Genomic DNA, 22152 nt, shown 5'->3' on the forward strand with positions numbered 1-22152 from the left:
TCCACCGATGTCAAGCCGGTGTTCTTCTCTGACCACTGCTTCCTACTGGCTGACTGTCACTTAGAGAAGGACCAGAGGGTTGGCAGGGGGGTATGGAAGCTAAACGTGAAACTGCTGACCCCAGAGAACATTGAGGAGCTCAAGAGGGATTACAAAGGTTGGAGAACCATGAAACCCCACTTTGAGTCACTGACACACTGGTGGGAAGCGATCAAGGGAAACATCAAGAGGTTTTTCGTCCTCAGAGGCACCCAGAAAGCTAGAAAGGAACAGAGGGAAATGTCCCGACTCCAGAAAAACATGCAGATCCTGCTCTAGCTGCGGTCGATGGGGGTCGATGTCAAGGAGGAACTCCAAGAGGTGGAGCCAGCAAGCCTCGCTCTTTGCCTTGGAGGCCTCCAAGATCATCTTCCGTTCCAGAGTCCGCTCCGTGGAGCAGGATGAGATGTGCTCACGTTTCTTCTTCCAAAAGGTACAGAGAGAGAGCTCTGTGACTAGCAGCCTGAAGGAAGAAGATGGCTCAGTAAAGTCATCACAGTCCGACATTTTGAGGATCAGCAAATCCTTCTATGCCGGATTATATGACGTGAAGCCCACAGACAGCATGGCCTCCCAGTCCTTCCTGTCCTCTATCACGGAGGTCTTAGACGACAATACACGGGAGAGTCTGGACAAAGCGCTAACTCCTGACGAACTGACTAAGGCCCTTGAGTCCTTCGAGAAGAGTAAAACTCCCAGAAGCGACGGCTTACCGGCGGAGTTGTATTCGGCTCTGTGGGACTGGATCGGCCCGGACCTGCTAGAAGTGTACGAGAGTATGCTCCTGGCTGGCAGTATGTCAGAATCCATGAGGAAAGGCATTATCACCCTCATCTACAAGCACAAGGGGGAAAGGGAGGAAATTAGAAATTGGCGACCCATTTCACTGTTGAATGTGGACTATAAAATTCTGTCCAAGGTCATCGCCAATCGGGTCAAATCCGCTCTGGAATTGGTGATCCACCCTGACCAGACCTGCACTGTGCCGGGCAGGAAGATCTCTGACAGCCTCGTGCTGCTCAGGGATACGATTGCCTATGTACAGGACAGGGGTGTGGACACCTGCCTCATCAGCCTGGATCAGGAGAAGGCCTTTGACAGAATAATGCACACCTACATGGTGGATGTGCTCTCCAAAATGGGGTTTGGGGAGGGAATTTGCAATTGGATCCAACTGCTCTACACTAACATCGGTAGTGCAGTCTCAATCAATGGGTGGGAATCAGATAGCTTTCCTATTAAATCTGGAGTCAGGCAGGGCTGCCCTCTCTCGCCTGTTCTTTTCGTGTGTTGCATAGAACCCTTTGCTGAGTCCATCAGGAAGGATCTGGGCATAAGAGGAGTGACGATCCCAGGTAGTGGAGGCACTCAGATCAAAGTCTCCATGTACATGGATGATGTCGCCGTTTTCTGCTCGGATCCGCTGTCGGTGCACAGACTTATCCACATCTGCGACCAGTTTGAACTGGCCTCGGGAGCCAAGGTAAATCGTGGGAAGAGCGAGGCCATGTTCTTTGGGAAATGGGCTGACCGATCCTTTGTCCCCTTCACTGTCAGGGCTGATGGCCTGAAGGTGCTGGGTATATGGTTCAGAAGGACCCAGGCACGCGTTAGAAACTGGAAGGAGCGAGTGTCTATGGTGAAAAGGAAACTGGGCATGTGGAAGCGACGCTCCCTCTCCATTGCAGGTAAGAACCTGGTCATCAGGTGTGAGGCACTCTCGCTGTTGCTGTACGTGGCGCAGGTCTGGCCCATTCCACACTCCTGTGTGGTGGCGATCACCCGAGCCATCTTCCGCTTTATCTGGAGGTTGAAAATGGATTGTGTCCGCAGGGACACGATGTACAAGCCTCTAGATAAAGGGGGAAAAAAACGTGCCCAACATCGCCCTCATACTGATGGCCACCTTTGTGTGTGGCTGCATCAAGCGGTGCGTAGACCCTCAGTATGCAAACACCAAGTGTCACTACATGCTGAGGTTCTACCTGTCCCCGGTGTTGTGAAGGGTGGGTCTGGCCACGATGCCGCGGAATGCTCCAAGTAGTTGGACCGTGCCGTACCACCTGTCCCTCGTGGGAAAATTTATGCAGAGAAACACCTTCGACCACAAGTCCATCAGGCAGTGGTCGGCACGTAATGTCTTAAAGGCCCTGAGGGAAAAGGAGAGGGTGGATCCTGTGGGATGGTTCCCTGAGCAGACTGACAAAGTCATTTGGCAGAATGCCTCATCACCAGAACTTTCCAACAAACACCAAGATGTAGCTTGGCTGGTGGTGAGAAAGGCCCTCCCTGTAAGATCCTTCCTACACGCCAGGAGTCTCACCCCCTCTGCACGTTGCCCTCGAGGTGGCTGTGGTGGGGAAGAGACCATTGCTCACCTCCTTGTAGATTGTGTCTTTGCGAAGAAGGTCTGGAGAGAGATGCAGTGGTTTCTGTCGAGGTTCATCCCGAGCAGTTCTGTGACAGAGGACTCTGTGCTCTATGGGCTGTTCCCAGGGACACACACCGAGACAAACATCAACTGCAGCTGGAGGATCATCAACTCGGTGAAAGACGCTCTTTGGTCTGCCCGAAACTTGTTGGTTTCCCAACGCAAAGAGTTGTCCCCGACCGAGTGTTGCAGACTGGCACATTCCAAGGTCCAGGACTACGTGCTGAGGGACACAGTTAAGCTTGGGGCAGCCGCCGCAAAGGCGCAATGGGGAAGGGTCGCTGCCTAAGACCTTTCTGCCACAGTGCACTGGGGGGCTGGGAACTGTAAAGAGCCCCTCAGGCTGTACAGATTAAAATGAATGGCTGCAAATGATTGTAATATTCATTGTTTGTTCTGATACACCTTGTGATTCATGTTGTAAAAGTTGAACCTGATTGTATTTTTGTAATGGTGATTTGAAATGGTTCGAAATGTTTTTGAAGTTTTATGAATAAAGTATATTTTTGCAAAAAAAAACTAAAATGTATCATTTTTTTTTGTCCCATTCCTTCCCCCCCACCCCGGATTTTAAAACTATCACATTGTATTTGGATTTTGCTAAGCTTAAGAATTTGATCACGATCCACTTCAAGTCTCAACATGAGCCTTGAAGAGCAACAGAGATTGTAAAACAGTACTGAAGGATCATGGCCAAACCCAGATCTTACCAGTCTTATAGGTGACCAAAATGCACAAGAGGATATATTATGTATCAATGACTCATATATTAAAAGCCTTGCATACAATAAACACCAAAACATTTTCTCTGTCACACTTCATAGATTACTGCTGTTTAGCCTTAAGCCAAATCAAAACTGATAGGATAAGGAATATAACTTCAAAATCACAAAAAATTGAGAAAACTGTAAATGAAAAACTAACGAATTATAAAAACAAGAACCCTGAATCAGGAGACTCATCAAAAAAATGAAGTAAACTAGCTAAATTAAATACTTTAAAAACTTATCCACCATTTTTCCCTCAGCAGCTAAAAAGGTTGAAACAAATTAAACAATTACCCATTTCATGGCATAACTAAAGTTGCCTAGTAAATGATTTTTTTTTAAAAATACCTTCAAGATATTTATTTGAAGGCATCCACCTTTACCTGTAAAGCCTAGGTTTCAACTTGATACTTCACAAGTTAACTCCTGTTGAATTGGGTTGCCTCTTAGAATGTGTAATAAATCTGAGATTATTCCCATCGACTAACATGAGGTCCATGAATTACCTATATGCAAATTGCCAGAACTGGAGAATTATTGGCATATTCATTTAACTTCAGTTATAGGCAAGTTGTCAAAGTGGATCATTACAGTTATAGAGAAAGGGCTAATACAGAATTTCAACAATCCTGCTACTAACCTGCTAGAATGAGTAATTTATTAGTTTGGTGGATTTTGGTAGCCTGGTCAATTAACTGTTCAGTATCATGATTCACCAAAGGCCTTTTACAGAGTGATGCACAAAAGGTTACTAAATAAAAAGCTGCCTTCTGTAAGATTAGTGGGCTGATTGTGTGTTTTACAAAAGAAAAGGTTTGCATTCATGGACAAAAGTTAACTATTATTAGCGGTTGTGCAAGGCTATCCAGGACAGTGTGTTCAGTTTTGGTTCCTTCACATGTTGGCTGTGATAGAAGCCCTGGAAAAGGTTGATATGCAGTTTAAAGTCCTTATTTACAGCAAGTGGGTTAGAGAGCTACAGCTTTCTATGCAAGAAAAATTTCTAAAGGGAGATTTGACTTGAGGTCTTTAAAAGAACAAAAGGATTAGGCTAAATCCATTAAGGTAGGCTATTTGAGCTAAATAGGTAAGGGAGGATCAGGTGACATGTTAAGCAAGCATAGAACTGTTAGATTTTAGGAAGTACTTACTTTCACAGAGAATCATCAAACTTCTTCAACAAATTGCAGGTGCATGCCATGCAGCGAGTACAGATTTACTGCAAGTATTCAAGAAGGAGCTGGAAGAGTTCCTGAGCCAACCTAACCCAATATAAAATTTAGGTTGGTATTAGAGAAGTCAAACAATTACAGCATAAAACATGCTCGTGGGCCAGCTAGTCCATTCCTGGCTTTAAATGTCATAATTTCAATAAAGCAAACAGGATACATGATTGCATAAAAAGTGTAGACAGCCGACAGCCCTCCTTTTGTCACAACTTCTCCACAACTGGCAATCTGCTCATGCTCCCTCCCAGTAGATCTCGATCTCGCTTTCTCTGTCAGCTGTTCATAGGATTACAGCACAGAAACAGGCCATTTGGCCCAACGAGTCATGCCGGTGTTTATGTTCCACTTGAGCCTCCTCCCATCTTTTCTCATTTGCTTATTCATTCATTGCCAGATCTGGCAGAACCAGATTAGAACAGATGGGCTCTTCCCTGACAAAACCATTCACTTCTCCAGAATCAGAGTGGAATGAAAAGATGACCCTTGGCTTCATATCTCCAATACTAACTATTCCTTTTCCCCTGTCCTGGTATTCCTTGTAACCAAGTTTGGGACCATCCATTCAACCACTTCTTCCACTTCTCTTCACCCATCATGTCAAACATCTGCATCCAAATTTTTCTCTAGTTTCTCTCATGTTGACCCCAAGCTCATCTTGTTCAAGACACACACCTCTGGCTCTCTCAAATCTGTACTCACTAAACATACCATACATTGTTCCCTCCTCAAAAAAAGAACACCCTAACCCCTTTGACTTTGCAAATTAACCTCTTATGTCCAACCTCCCTATCCCTTTTCAAAGTTCTTGAATATGTTGTTGCTCCAAAATCGTTGCTCATTTCCCCCCAACTCCATATCTGAACCTATCCAATCAAGCTTCAGCCCTGCCAAAGCATTGAAACAGTCCTAATCAAAGGCAGCAGTTACAGGTAGTCTGTGGCTATGAGTGCAATGCAGTAGACTGCCTCATCCTTTTCAACCTCTGCAGCCTTTGACATAAGCAACAACTTTCCTCCTCAAATGCTTCTCCTCCATTTCACAGCTAAATGATTCTGCCTTTGCTTGGTTCAACTCTTACCTGTCTAGTCATATGTAAGAGACCACCACTATTACCTTTGGAATCCCCCAAAGATTTAGGCCCATTCCTATTTCTCATTTACACACCTCCCCCGGCAACGTCATCCAAAGACATAGCCTTTTTCCATCAAAAAGCCTGCTCTCTTCCACCTCTGCAACATTGCCCATCTTTGCCCCACCTCAACTCGTCTGTTGCTGAAACCTTCATACTCATCTTTGTTACCTCCCAACTATTCTCATGTCCAGCCTTCTGTCCTACCTCATTCTAAACCCCATCCCATCCTAAAACTCCCTTTAAAATTTAGTTCCTATGCATAGCCAGCTTTTTCAATGTGCAGTCCCTTTTAATTTTTTGCACAGCCACACAAATAGGTTAGTTAGCATGGAGGAAGGCCTGCAACCCTCAGAATTCTGCATTCCTCCAATTCTTGCCTCTCGAACACTCCCTTTGTCATACCATTGGTAGCATTCAATATCTCCTTTGGTTTAGTGTCATACTCCTCTGAAATGTTAAATGCTCTGTCTTAACCGGAAATTGCTATTGTACAGAGGATGTCGCCCTACCATAATATAGAGCATTGGTCATGTTGCACCCGAGAGTACTGGGTGCAGTTTTTGAATTGTCATAATGGGAAGCATGCAGGGAAAAGAGAAAAAGCAGAATATAAAGATGAGCTCACAAAGCTCAAGGTCCTCTTGTGTGACAAAACTGGGAACAGTTCTGATGGCTCAAAGATGTGCAGGCTGAATCATACAGACAAGGTAAAAAAATAGATGCAAATAGATGCAAGAAAGCATTACTGCCCCAAACAGAGTGTCAATTTTTAGAATAACTTACCAAGGAAGATTTTAGAAGCGGTAGTTTTTATCTTAAGATAAAATTGGACAAGCATCTGGAAAAGTAATACATTATTTGCAACTACTAGGACAGCAGGGAAATAAACTAGAAGCACCTACTCTCTTCTGGCCATGAGATTTTACTTCTTCCATTCAGGTCAATCAATGCAAAATTAATAAGAATGTAAAGTTCTGGGGAAATCAGTTTCAGGGCACTAAAAGTAATCATTTTTTTAAAAAATGTGTTATATTATTCTATAAATCAAAGGCAAGGCAAAGTACAAACCCTTCCAACCTTTTTCTGAGCTAAGATTCCTGAAAAAGAAAATGTATTATATCAAATCAAAGAGTTTGCTTTTCCCTTATTATATGCAAAAATTAATGCAACTGTGGTTATTTGTATATCTGCATGAGGACAGAAGATGCTACTTATTTTGCAAGAAGTAATCATAACATATTTAGTTCATTGTTTCCAAGGATTTCTTACAAACTTTTTGCCCAATTTCATTCATTGCTTATATGTACCCCCACATCCTCATAATACATACAACTAATGCTCGCCAGCCACATGCATATATGACACAAACAAACTTTTTAATTCATTCACATGGTGCAAGGCAAGGATGTATTACCGATTCTTAATTGCCTTTGAAAAAGTGGCGGTGAGCCGCCTTCTTGAATACATCTGAGTGTCTTGCTAGGCCATTTAAGAGTCAATCACATATGTATGTTTTACACACACACAACAATACACACTCAATTGGCTCAAATTTAATATTTACAAGTTAACAATTCTCAAGAAACAATGTATGCAGCACTGGAAACAACAAAGGCATGGCCTGCTAGTCAACCCTGCAAAGTCCTCCTCACAAACACCTGGGAGCAAAATGGGTTGAGCTGTCCCATAGACTAGACAAGCAACAACCTAACCTGGTCAAACTCACCAAATCATACCTTACATCTTATGTCCCAGACTGCTCCATCATTGGAAGGACAGATCCAATAAAGGTGGCAACACAATGGTATACAGTTGGGAGGAAGGAGCCTTGGGAGTCCAAAAGCTTGACTTCAGACACCATGAAGTCTCATTGCATCAGGTCAAACACAGGCAAGGAAACGTCCTGATTATCACCTCCCACCTCCTTCAGAGGATGCTAATTTATTAGCTATGTAGAACACCACTTGGAAGAACAGAGGGCAGCAAGGGCACAGAAGGTACTCTGAAGTCCCCCACCAAGAGTGGCTCAGTCCTAAAGAACATTTCTGCCTCACAGGGCCAATGACAGGTAGTGAAAGAACCGAGAGAGAAAAATCTATTCATCTCAGTGTCAGAACCTCACTGCAAAGGTTCCTCAGCGCAGTGTCAAAGGCCAAACCAGCTTCAATGAACTTCCCTCCATTATAAGGTCAGAAGTGGGGATGTTTGCTGCTGACTGCAGTGTTCAGTAACATTCACAACTCCTCGAATACTGAAGCAGTCCTTCATCGCATCCTGCAAAACCTGGACAACATTCAGGCTGGTAAGTGGCAAGAAACATTCACATCATATAAGAGCCAGGCAATGAACAAGAGAGAACCTAACCATCTTCCCTTGATGTTCAATGGCATTACCACCATTGAATCCCTCTACATCAATATCCTGGGCATCAGGTTGCTAGATCAGGGCAGACCCTGTGTCGAGATTGACACTGCAAGATTCAGGAAGGTTCTTGAAATTGCACTATACTATTTTTGTTTTACGCACAAAGGCACTAGCAGAAACACAATTACTAAGAAATTGACTAGTGTACACCAATGAAACTAGTAAACAGCTCAACAGTTTTTTTTATAGATGTAATTTTTAGTAATTTTAAAATCAGGTTAATCACTGTTGTTAAGGACCAAACATTTACAATAAGAGCATATTTTTGTGATGCACCTATTTTCAGCTACAATCCATAAAACTGGACCGGCTTACCATTCTTGAAATACATCAATACTTTCAAATTCAAAGGAATAAAACAATTAGGTTCTATTAAGATGCCCAAATATGCCGATTCACATAAGATTTTACCTAATTACACAAATGATCATCAGAAACTTGAATTGTAATCTAACCAGCACAATTCTGAGTGAATGTAGACACAATATCACGGTTGGGCTCAAAGCTTAAATTCTACCCCTATAGACTTTTACACTCGAGGTACAAAATACAAATCCCAAGTACCACTTTTCTCAAACTGCTATTCAGCATATTGTTTCAGTAGAACATCAGAATAAAGCAAAATTTGACCTCCTTTACAGTATACTATTTGATGTATAATAACCAGCTTTCTTTAACCAACAAAACAACAGACAACTTTTTTAAATGGTCTTCCTTTTTGGGAACACTTAAACTAAGATCAAAGGCAAACAGTGTACAGTAACTGGCCTAGCAAGATGCATCAGTAATCCTGATGACCTTGGCTTTCATTTCCATCTGTTTCTTGTGTTACACTAGATGATTTGATTACATTCAGGAATTCATCAAGTAAGATTAACATGTAATATCCCAAATCTCAACATCATTATCTCCACTAATGAAAACAAAAGATGCTGGGAATACTTAGCAGGTCACAAAGCATCTGTGGGTAGAGAAACAGAATTAATGTTTCAGATCAATGACTTTTCATCATGTTTTAAAATCTGAAATGTTGGGCCAGATTTTTTCTACCAAGGAGGATAGTTCATTTCCCAACTCAACTCGATACAAAGGGTCTTGTCACATGCAATTTTTGCTCCGGGGAAGTGGGGTTATCAAGACAGGTCCACCAACCTCAGGTGCCAAGGCAGGCTAGTTAGTACTTGTCCCAGTTGCTTTAAAAGCTGTTAGGTCCTCTAGCCCTCACCCCCACACCAGATGTCCCCTCTTTGTCCACTCACCCGGTATGCACTATGTACAGATCCAATGAGCCATACAATAATAATGGCAACTCTTGAAATGCTGAGAAAAAAAATACCCATTCAGAAATCAGCTTTGAAAGAAACTATTGTTCTTATAACCCTATAAAAGAGTCAATCAGGCAGAGCCATAGTACCAACAACAGAAGCTTTTCCTCACTCCACATTTCTTAACCTTGTCAAAATAAACATAGATAGTTACAAACAGAAGTGAAAAAATAAATTATAACCTCAAAAATTCCATCAGCACTCCACTTCCACCTGTCAAAACAGAACCTCTGCTGAGCTAATCCATTTGAGTCTTGGAGCTCAACCAAGCATTCATAATGAGGCCTTCAGGGAACTGTATCAATGGACAGATGGCCAGATATCTTGTTTCTTCAAATGCTATTATATGGCTCATTGGTTCTCTACATAGAACATACTAGGTGAGTGGACACGGAAGGGTATGGAGACCATGTTAGGGCCATGGGGAGCAAATTTACCTTGTCTTTCAAAAGGTTCAAGAATACAGACCATGGTTCACGACTATTCTGAGGGGCCGTGAACCACAAGTTCTTCTGATTCTACAAAAATTGCGGGAGTATGGGATGTCTCCACCCACAAAGGAGCCAGCCAGGCCAGGCATGTAGCGTGCGAGCTCACTACCCACTGGCCCAACTCCATGCAAATGCGGGCCTTTAATCTCCTTGCAGATGCCACTAGGCCTGCTGAGTATTTCCAGCATTTTGGTTTTATTTCAGATTTCCAACATCCAATGTATTTTGCTTTTGTATCAGTCTTCACATTAAGTTTTCAAATCAGCATTACAAAGGAAAATCTACAAAAGAGAAAGATTGAACAAGATCTTGAGAGTACACCAAATCTCCCTTTTTTTTTGTAGTTAACATTCCAAAACTGGTTTAAAGGAGCAGTTTCCATGGAAGCACCGTTATGTGCAGCTGTTACACTAAAACAGAATGGCAACATATGTTTGGCTCACTTCAAGGCTCTGCCTTTGACTTACCCTAGAAGACGATATTATCCCAATGTCTCAGCACATTCATTGTAACTATTCTACACTACCACCAGTTCGCCTATTTGATAACTTCTTTTAGCACCTAAACAAGCCCCTAATGCTTTAAGATGAAATAGATATTAGAAACATTGGGTACCAAAATTGTAATATCACTGCCAATTATGCCTTCTCTATATCCAATCTCTGCTCAAGAATTCCAGCAACCCAAATACTCAAAACTCTTTTCTAGTTCCAATCAAATTCCTGTTAGGAGATTACAAGTACGTAATTTCTCAAAAGGTACTACAAATGAGCAACCATCTTCCATGGCTTTGGCTGATGGATAAGTACAAAGAAAGATGTCTCAAGCAGCTCAGTTAATTAAAGCTGTGCCTTATAAGCCAGATTTATTTTAATGACTGTCAGCTGATCCATCAGGAATCAGTCTATGGAATTCTTTTCCTCAGAAAGTAGTGGAGGCTGGGTCTTTAAATTTATTCAAGGCTGAGTTAGACAGATTTTTGTTGGATAAGGAAGTCAAGGGTTATGGGGTGCAGGCAGGAAAGTGAAGTTGAGACCACAGCCAGATCAGTCATGATCATATTGAATGACGGAGTAGGTTTGAAAAGCCAAATTGCCTGCTCCATAGTCTTATGTTCCTATGAATCACCAGGTCTGGGACAAGAAGGAAGTGAGACCAGTACCCCTGTTGGAAATACACAATTGGATGTTGTGTCATGTCAGGACAGGATCAGGCTGAACTTCAATCCAACAGTTAAAATATTCTGACACTTGTTGACCTATATTTACGTATGAAACATTGAGATTGGACCAAAATATCAGAGTTACCAGTGGTCACAAAACTGCACCCCAGCAAGGAATCAACGGCATTAGCACAGAAGCAAGAAAATTAGCTGGAGTGACAAAGTTAGTTGAAGGAAAAATGTGAATTCTGTAAAAGGGATCACAGCAACTACAAATACCGGATAGGGCCACAGTAACAATACAGTGACACCAATTTATTTTTGATCTTATTGTTCAGGAGCACAATTGCCTTGTGTTTTTAATTTCTCAGGATGCAGACGTTGTTGGCAAGACCAGGTTTATTGTCCATTCTTAGTTGTCCTTGAGGTGGTGGTAGTCAGCTTTCTTCTTTAACTGCTGAACTGTTTGGCAAAGCTACTCCTACAATGTTGGTTGGGAAGAAGCTCCAAGATTTTGACCCAGCAACGAAGAAGAAATTACATTAGGACTTGGAGGGGAATCTGGAGGCACTTGCTGCCCTTGTCCTTCTAGGGGTGGAGCTCATGGGTTTGTTGGTGTTGTCGACGTCAAGGTGAGTCATTGCAGTGGATTTTATCTTAACTATCTAAACCCAGGCTGAACAGGCTCAGGTTTTATTCAGCATTAATTATTAACATTATTCTACCATTGTAGAACTTTATTCACATCATAAAGTTATTACAATTTTAGTTACACAGAATTAGTTGCACTAATTGGTTTTAGACTGGACATTTTTAAAATTTCAGTCATGATAAATGTGAAATGCGTTATGTACTATAATATTCTATGTTAGATTGTAATTGACTAATATATGATCTGAGCCTACAAATGGAAAGCTTTTGTACAGATAAGCCCATTAATGAACAAACTTGTATTTATGTATAGCACCACATCAAACCCTCAAGTAATTCCAATGTTCTTTACATCCAATGGGTTACTTTTGAAGTAGTCACTTATGTCAATAAATATAAGCAGCCAATTTGCATACAGCAAATGATCAGATAATATGCTTTTGGTAGTACTGGCTAAGAGAAGAATGTTAGCCACACAGTGCCAAAGAAGCATTTGCATCCAGGTGTTTAATATAAAAGATAACATCTATTGGGGTTAGATGGCAATGTGGAAATCGAAAGACAAATTGATCAGCCATGATCTTATTGAATAACGGAGCAGGCTCAACAGGCCGAATGATTTACTCCTATTTCTATTTCTTATGTTCTTATGTTCTAATCTGCAGAACTCCCTCTGCATACAGCAAAAGTTGGAAATAAGATGTTTCCCTTTAAAAACAGCTGTGCAAAAGGACAGTTCAAACATCTAAATGTGAGATATACTTGTAATGGAAGACAACCTTAATCACCAAAGATGTACTCGATCAAATCCACAAACATTGAATCATTGCTACAGCATGGAACATTGCCTGAATTAGTTAAATTCCTATTTTAACAGATCAAGTGCGGCTCAGGTTTACAACTGATTTCAAATAACCTCAAACCTATATTACTTTGCCCTCAAACAAAGTTATTGTGGTGTAAATGGAGTTTTCTAAATTTACATACAGAAGTTGTGCAAGAAAGATACTTAATAAACAGAAAAATGTAAACACTATCAAACCAACATTTTTTATAGGCAAACTTTGCTGTGGGCATGTCCTTTATTGAGCAACCATTTAAAGGGACAAAATGAATTTAAATTGTTCTGGAAAATCAATAAGCATATTTTTACACAGTGCTTGAAGATTTGACTTCATTCTTGGATTTAGATTAGGACAATTCTAACACCCTGGATTAAATAATTTCTAGTGCATTTTTACTTAAAAATATAAACTTTCATTGAACAGTTCTGTTCAGCCAACATTCAACAGCCTTCACAGGTTTTTTTTAAAGCAAGGTAAGCCATGTAGACATGTTCAGAAAATGCAGAAACTGAAGTATTTTTAAACTATATTTGACTCCTGTGTCAAGGCTCAAGAGCTTTTACAAAATTAAGTGCAATGGCAAGCTCTACAGACATTTCAAGATTTCAGCAGCCAAGTTGTTATACTAAGTGTATATTGTAGTAATTATTATGCATGCTTTCCTTGGTACCAAACCTCTGACATTTCTTTAAAAAATAAAATTAGTATATGAAAGTCCACAGCATGTCCATCAATATATGAAAAGCAAAATGTTAGTCTAACATTTCATGAAAAGGCTGTTGTTAGCTATGTTCTCTTACAAACATACAAATTAGGAACAGGATTAGGCCATTTGGCCTCTCAAGTCTGCTCCACCATTTAATAAGATCATGATTGATACAATTGTAGCTTCAACTCCACTTTCCTGCCTACCCCCGATAACCTTTGATTCCCCTGTTAGTCAATAATTTATCTACTTCTGTCTTAAAAATATTCAATAACCCTGCCTCTATCATTCTCTGGGGAACTCATGACCCTCAGAGAAAAAAATTCTCAAGGTCTCTACCAAATATGTGCCAGTCCTTCTGGGAGTTTGACATTTAAATCTTAATAATCAGGTTTCTGCCTATGCCACAGTATTGAAATAGCTGCTATCAAATTCACAAATTTTATGACTATGAAAAAGGCAAACTATCCCTCCAAATCCTGTCTACAGCCTTCGACCACATCATCCACCTCCAACATCTCTCCACCATCATCCAGCTTGATGAGAATGCATTCAACTGGTTCCATTCATATCTGAGTGGATCCAGAGACTCACCATAATGGCTTCTCTTCCTGGTCACATTCTTTTTCTCATCTACAATGCTGCCCAAGATGACATCAGCTGAAAACATGTCGGTTTCCACACGTACGCTGATAAAAGCCAGCTCTACCTCACCATTACTTCTCTGGATTTCTGCACTAATTCTATTTCTATATTGTCTGACACTTGTCCAACATCCAGGACAAGATGAGCTAAATTTCCTTCAATATTGGGAAGACCAAAGCCATTGTCTTTGGTTCCCACCAAAAATTATGTTCCCTACTCCAGCCCTCTCCCTGTCAAGGCCAAACCAGATTGTTCACAGCTCCAGCATCTTCTGTGGCCCTTCGTTGAGCTTCTGACCACATACTACACCATTAAGACCCCTTTTTTCCACTTACATTACAATTTCCAACTCCATCCCTGCCTCATCTGCCATTGAAACCCTCATCCAAGTTTTTGCTACCTCTAACCGTGATGATTCTAATACACTTTTGGCAGTCTTCCACATTCTACCTTCTGTAAACTTGAGATCATCCAAAACTCTGACTTGTACTAACGCATGAAAATACCACCATTATTGCTGTGCTTGTTTTCCAATACTGGCTCCCTGTTTAAGCAATGCCTTGATTTTAAAATATGCATCCTGGCTTTCAAATCCCTCCATTGCCTCATCCTTACCCATCTGTCATTTCCTATAGCCCACTACCTTTCAAGGTAGCTACGCTCCTCCAATTCTGGCCTCTTGAGCATCCCTGGTTTTAAATCACATCACCATTGTGCAAACAGCGTGCAGCTGACTGAGTGAAGACTTGGGAGTTTGGTGAGAGGGGAGTTCAGTGAAGGAGGAAAAGGAGTTGTTCATTTCCCCTTTCTATCTTTCTCACCCCATAAAAAATGCTTCTTGCTCAACTACAGGAAAAGGAGTTAACTGTTTGGTGAGTATCTGGTAGGTGGGTAAGTTCTATTCTATCCCTTAGATTTAAAATAGTACACAATTTGATGGTAAAGTTAATAAAATATATAAGAAAGCAACATAATTAAGTGATTAATATAATTAATTATTTAAAACAAATTAAGGATGGCAGGACAGGTGATGTGTCATGCCTGCAGCATGTGGGAATACCTGGATATCATTGTGATCCAGGGCAAACACGTCTGCAGTAAGTGTTTGCGGCTTGAGGAACTTCGGCTCAGCCACTGAGCTGGAGGCTAAGCTGCAGACTCAGCGACACATCAGGGAGGGAAAGTTACCTGGATGCTTTATTCCAGGAGGCAGTTACACCACTTCGGATAGGGTTTTCTAATTTGGTCAGTTGCCAGGGACAGGATGGTGTAAATGAGAATGAGGCAGGTAAAGGGACGCAGAAGGCAGGAGTGTAGGCCTCTGCAATTGTCTAAAAAGTTTGAGGTTCTCCCAGCTTGTTTGGATGAAAGTGGGGGCTGTAGGGTGGATGAGCAAACTGACCATGGCACCATGGTACAGGAAGCCATCCAAGTTGGGGGAGCAGAAAGGAATGTAGTGGTAGTAGGGGACTGTTTAGTGAGGGGGATTGATACTGTTCTCTGTAGCAAAGAACGAGAGTCCAGGTGGTTTTGTTGCCTGCCCGGTGCCAGGATTCAGGAAATCTGCTCAGGGCTGGAGAGGAACCTGCAGTTGGAGGGGGAGGATCCAGTGGTTGTGGTCCATGTAGGTACCAACGACATAAGCAGGATGAGGAAGGAGGCTCAGCATAGTCAGTATGACAAGCTGGGCACCAAATTAAGAAGCAGAACCTCAAAAGGTATTAACTTATGGATTATTACCTGAGCCACATGTGAATTGTCATAGGCCAAATAAGATTAGAGATATGAATGCTTGGCTCAAAGACTGGTGTGGGAGAAGTGGGTTCTGGTTTGTGGGGCACTGGCATCAGTATTGGGGAAAGTGGGATCTGTACCATCGGGACAGTTTACACCTGAACCATGCTGGAGCTGGTGTCCTTGCGAGCTGCCTAACAAGGGAAGTCAAGAGGGTTTTAAATCGAATAGTGGGGGGCAAGGGATCAAATTTTGGAACATGTGGCAAACCAAAGAGTAGAGACGAGGTAAGAGAGACTGGTATTAATGTGGGAAATAATAAACAGACTGTGACAGGAAGGAACAGAAAGAACAATTCTAAGAGTAAATCAGAAGATAAGGCTAGATGCTACAAAAATAATAAAAGGACAAAACTAAAGGTTCTGTATCTAAACAAATGTAGCATTCAAAACAAAACAGATGAACTGATAGCGCAAATAGAAATAAATAAGTACGATCTGATAGCCATTACAGAGGCATGGCTACAGGATGACATAGATTGTGACCTGAATATCGAAGGGTATGTGACATTTAGGAAGTACAGGAAGTTAGGAAAAGGTGGAGGGTGGCTCTGTTAATTAATGATGGCATTGGCACATTAGAGAGGGATGACTTAAGTTCAGGAAACCAGGGTGTAGAAGCGGTTTGGGTTGAGAGGAGGAATGATAAAGGCAAGAAGTCACTTGTGGGAGTGGTGTACAAGCCCCCTAATTGCATCTACACAGTAGGACAGAGTATAAAAGACAAGATAACAGGAGCTAGCCAGAAAGGTACAGCAATCATCATGGGGGATTTTAATCTACATATAGACTGGAAAAATCAGATGGGCAAAGGTTGCGTAGATGAGGAGTACATAGAATGTTCTTGGGATAGTTTCTTAGAACAGCATGTTCTGGAGCCAACCAGGGAGTAGGCTATGACCTGGTATTGAGCAACGAGATAGGATTAATTCATAACCTCCTAGCAAAGGCAACCCTAGGCAGCAGCGATCATAATATGATCGAGTTTTACATTCATTTTGAGGGAGAAACTAGTGCGTCCAAAATTAGTATTTTAAACTTAAATAAGGGAAATTATGAGGGCATGAAAGCAGAGCTAGGTAAAGTGAATTGGCATATGAGGTTAAGGGATATGTCAATAGAGGTTTAGTGGCAGAGTTAAAGGGATATATCAGAATACACAGAATATATACATTCCAATGAGAAAGAAAAATTTCAAGGGGAGGACCCACCATCTGTGGTTAACCAAAAAAGTTCAAGATTCTATCAAACTTGAAGAAAAAGAATGTAAAGAACAGCAAAGAATGACAAAAAGATTAATAAGGAGGGAAAAATTAGATTATGAGAGAAAGTTAGCTATTAATATAAAGATGGATAGTAAGAGTTTCTATAGCTATTTAAATAAGAGTTAACAAAGTGAGTGTTGGTCCTAAAGAAAGTGCGTTTGGGGAATTAATAATGGAAAGTAGGGAGATGGTGGATGAATTAAACAAGTATTTTGCTTCAGTCTTCACTAAAGGGGACACAAGTAACATCCTGGAAATAGCTGTAAATCAGGAAATGGAAGGGAGGGAGGAACTGAGGAAAATTACAACCTCCAGGAAAGTGGTACTGAGCAAATTGTTGGGGCTGCAGGCTTGAAAGAAGTGGCTAGTGAGATAGTTGACGCACTGGTTTTAATTTTCCAAAATTCCCGAGATTCGGGGAAGATTCCATTAGATTGGAAAATAGCAAATATAACTCCTTTATTCAAAAAGGGAAGGAGAAAGAAAGCAGGAAACTATAGGCCAGTTAGCCTGACATCTGTCATAGGTAAAATGTTAGAAGCTATTATTAAAGATGTTATAGCATGACACTTAGAAAAATTCAAGGCAATCAGGCAGAGTCAACATGATTTTGTAAAGGGAAATCATGTTTAACCAATTTATTGGAGTTCTTTGAAGGAGTTACATATGCTGTGAACAAAGGGGAACTGGTGGATATACTGTACTTAGATTTCCAGAAGGCATTTGATAAAGGGCCACATCAAAGGTTAATGCAGAAAATAAAAGCTCATGGTGTAGGGGATAACATATTGGCATGGATAGAAGATTGGCTAGCTAACAGGAAACAGAGTTGGCATAAATGAGGTTTTTCTCTGGCTGGCAGGATGTGACTGGAGTGCCACAGGGATCAGTGCTGGGCCTCACTTTTTACAATTTATATAAATGACTTGGATGAAGGGACCAAAGGAATGGTTGCTAAATTTGCTGACAGCACAAATATAGGGAGGAAAGTGAATTGTGAAGAGGACGAAAGGAGGCTACAGAGTGACATAGATAGGTTAAGTGAGTGGGCAAAGATCTGGCAAATGGAGTATAATATGGGCAAACATGAAATCGTTCATTTTGGCAGGAAGAATAAAAAAAGCTTATTATCTACCTGGTGAGAGATTGCAGAGCTTTGAGATTCAGAGGGGTCTGGGTGTCCTAGTGCATGAATCACAAAAGGTTAATATGCAGGTACAACAGGTAATTAGGAAAGCTAACAGAATGTTATCATTTATTGTGAGGGGAATTGATCACAAAAGTAGGGACGTTATGCTTCAGCTGGACAGGGCATTGGTGACACATCTAGAGTATTGTGTACAATACCAGTCTCATTTAAAGAAAGATATAAATGTGTTAGAAGCAGTTCAGAGGTTTACTAGACTGATACCAGGAATGGGCTGTCTTATGAGGGAAGGCTGGACAGGTTAGGCTTGTATACACTGAAATTTGAAGAGTAAGAGGCAACCTACTTGAAACCTTTAAGATCCTGAGGGGTCTCGACAGGGTAGATGTGGAGAGGATGTTTCCTCTTCTGCAAAATCTAGAACTAAGGGTCACTATTTAAAAATAAGGGGTTGCTCATTTAAGACAGATGAGGAGAAATTTTTTCTCTCAATCTTGTCTTAGGAACTCTCTTCCTCAAAAGGCAGTGGAAGCAGAGTCTTTGAATATTTTTTATGGCAGAGTTAGATAGACTCTTGATAACAAGGAGTTGAAAGGTTCTCGGGAGTAGGCAGGAATGTGGGGTTGAGGTTACATTCAGATCAGCCATGATCTTATTGAATGACGGAGCAGGCTCGAGGGGCTAAGCGACTTACTCCTGCTTCTAATTCGTATACTCATGCCTTCAGCTGTCAAGGGCCTAAGCTCTTGAATTCTCTCCTTAAGCCTCTCCACCTCTCTTCCTTAATCTCCTCCTTAAAACTTACATCTTTGATTCAGCTTTCATCAATCATGGGGCAGGCTATTTAGGACTGAGAACATATTTCTTCACTCAGAGAGGGATGAATCTTTGAAATTCTCTGCTCCAAAGGACTGTGGAGGCTCAGTTGTTGAATATGTTCAAAACTGAGATTGATGGATTTCTACATATTAGAAACATCAAGGGAAACGGATAATGCAGGAAAATGGTGTTGAAGTAGAAGATCAACCATGATCTCACTGAATGGCAGAGCAGGCTTGAATGGCTGAATGGCCTACTCTTGCTCCTATTTCTTATGTTATTCTCTCATGTGGCTGGGTGTCAAATTTTATTTTCCAACGTTGCTGTGAAGCACCTTGGGAGGCTTCATTACCTTAAGAGGTGCTTTATAAATATAAACTGTTATTGTCTCGTGTTATCAGCAGTCGACAGTCTTGGGTTTTATTTTAAGTTCAGATTTCCAGTGTTTATAATCAGGATCCTATCCAGTTTCCCGCCCCGTCAGAAAAGTAGCAAGGTCTGATCATTTAAACATTCCACTTTTGGTACATTTGTTGTATTATTATTCCTATCACCAATAGCTGGCCCTCAGTCAACCTGCTACCGGAACTGAGCTGGTATTCACTCAGTGGGGGTATTGTGTACTTTTATGAACAACTATACTTGATGTGCGGAAGGAGCCGCCCTCCTTTACTCCTATTGGACCAATTCCATCCCACCTTCTAGTCCAACAGTCATTCCTTTCACTATTGGTTAACGAAAACGTCAATCATCTTTAAAACCTGCCTCTCCCCCTGAAGTCCTTCCGTTCAGGTTAGGTTGACTGCTACAATTCTGGAGGCTTGTACTTTCATATAAATCAGACCGTGTATTTTCTAAAGAGGCAGAAATGATTATTTTATCGCATCTCATGGAAACGGAATAAAATAAATCAGACCTCTCGGTCCTTCAGGCCCAAGAGCAGCACCTCCTCCATCAGGGTCAGGCGAGTTTCTTTGGAGTCGCCTAACTCGTCCTCCTGGTCCTGCTCAGCCCTCCGGTCCTCGTCGTCGTCGGGGATTTTCTCCGCGTTCCTCGAAGCTTCGGTTTTCCTTTGGACGAGGCCGGAGCTCCTCTGAGTGAGAGTCGACATAGCTCCAGGAGGATCGAGGGGCAGCCGCTAGTGCTTCTGTCTTGTCAGCAGTGAGGCTTCATAAATTTAACACGGAGGGGGAGCGGTTGTTTTCGCTCAATGCCGGTGGTATAGATGAAAACTCCGGGTGGGGGAACCGAGAATCCAGTCACTCGATTACTTTCCAGCAATATGGCGGCAGCGGCGAGTCGGCCCCGGTGACGTCACAGTGGGATGTGACACTGCTGAGTTTTTAAAGGCAGCCGCAGGGGGGAGCTCGAGCCGGAGGAGGGGGTGGGGCGGGAGCGTGGTCCGGGAGGAGGAGGAGGAGGAAGAGGAGGGGGCGGGACGGGAGTGCGGTCCGGGAGAAAGAGGGAGCGGGGGAGGGGGCGCGGTCAGGAGGAGGAGGGGTCGGTGAGGGGACGCAGTCAGGAGGAGGAGGGGGCGGGGAGGGGGCGCGGTCAGGAGGAGGAGGGGGCGGGGAGGGGGCGCGGTCAGGAGGAGGAGGGGTCGGGGAGGGGACGCGGTCAGGAGGAGGAGGGGTCGGGGAGGGGGCGCGGTCAGCAGGAAGAGGGATCGGGGAGGGGGCGCGGTCAGGAGGAGAAGGTGGGGTCGTGGAGGGGGCGCGGTCCGGGTGGAGGGGTCGGGGAGGGGGCGCGGTCAGGAGGAGGAGGAGGAGGGGTCGGGGAGGGGGCGCGGTTCGGGTGGGGGAGGGGGCGGGGCGGGGGCGCGGTCAGGAGGAGGAGGGGTCGGGGAGGGGATGCAGTCAGGAGGAGGAGGGGTCGGGGAGGGGGCGCGGTCAGGAGGAGGAGGGATCGGGGAGGGGCCGCGGTCAGGAGGAGGAGGGGTCGGGGAGGGGGCGCGGTTCGGGTGGAGGAGGGGGCGGGGCGGGAGTGCGGTCCCGGAGGAGGAGAGGGGGGCGGGAGCGCCATAACCTTGTCTTTCAAAAATCTAACTCTGCCTTGAATAAATTCAATGGCCCAGCCTCCACACACTAACGACCCTTTTAGAGAAAAAATAATTCTCCTCATCTCAGTCTTAAAAGGGAGACCTCTTATTCTTAAACTGTGTCCCCTAGTTCTGGTTTCCCCAGCAAGTGGAACATCCTCCCACATCTATGCTATAAGTCCCTTCTGAACTCAAGGGCCATAGATACCTATTTGTAAGTAATTTTAATGTAGATCATTAGGTTTATTAAGAAGTAACAGTTTGTGACTTCTAGCTTCACTTAATAACTACTCCATGTGTGTTTCACTACAATCTAAGACTTACTGCTCAAATTTCAAACCAATGACACATCAACTACTGTGGATCCCACTTCTGACACCAATTGGAGTAACATCAGGGTATTTGCATTGATGCAGCATAAAACACAATTCATAGCATAACTTCTCACCACAACTTTTGCTGTTTGTTTAACATACCCATTGACCGTGTGCATGTTGAACTTAAGTTTTTGTCCCATCATTTACTGGAAAAATATTTTTCAGCACTTTGATTCAGAAACAAAAGTTGCAATACCCTGTCCAGAGAGGTACCAATACAAATGAACTTGTTTCCCAGTAGTAAAAGTGCTGAAAAATATTTCAAATATAACTTGGCCTTTTGTGCTTATGCTAATGTAATGTGAACGTCTGTTGAGCCTTTGATTAAAGAGAATGCCATTCTTTTATAGGATATAATAACCCAAGCAAGACTGTCTAAAACAAAAACTGAATTACCTGGAAAAACTCAGCAGGTCTGGCAGCATCGGCGGAGAAGAACAAAGTTGGCATTTCGAGTCCTCATGACCCTTCAACAGAACTGAGTAAAAATAGGAGAGGGGTGAAATATAAGCTGGTTTAAGGTGGGGGAGATGGGTGGAGAGAGGTGGGGGGTTGTGATTGTAGGGACAAGCAAGCAGTGATAGGAGCAGATAATTAAAAGATGTCACAGACAAAAGGACAAAAAGGTGTTGAAGGTAGTGATATTATCTAAATGAATGAGCTAATTAAGAATGGATGGCAGGACACACAAGATACAGCTCTAGTGGGGGTTGGGTGAAATAAGACTAACAGGGCATAAAAGGTATAGATTTAAAAATAATGGAAATAGGTGGAAAAAGAAAAATCTATATAAATTATTGGAAAAAACAAAAGGGAGGGGGAAGAAACGGAAAGGGGGTGGGGATGGAGGAGGGAGTTCAAGATCT

General features: G+C 42.5%; 1 protein-coding gene across 1 annotated transcript in view; it reads right to left on the reverse strand.

Moving 5' to 3' along the window:
• Positions 1 to 20185, reverse strand: part of golph3a (golgi phosphoprotein 3a) — a 148230-nt gene extending 128045 nt beyond the window's left edge. The window contains exon 1 of the mRNA XM_041182885.1: positions 19788 to 20185. Coding sequence (XP_041038819.1) covers positions 19788 to 19982 — 195 coding nt within the window. The 5' untranslated portion in view covers positions 19983 to 20185. The remainder of the gene's footprint in view (positions 1 to 19787) is intronic.
• Between the last annotated feature and the right edge of the window lie 1967 nt (positions 20186 to 22152).

This window comes from Carcharodon carcharias, chromosome 1, assembly GCF_017639515.1.
Source record: "Carcharodon carcharias isolate sCarCar2 chromosome 1, sCarCar2.pri, whole genome shotgun sequence".
Taxonomy (NCBI): Eukaryota; Metazoa; Chordata; class Chondrichthyes; order Lamniformes; family Lamnidae; genus Carcharodon; species Carcharodon carcharias.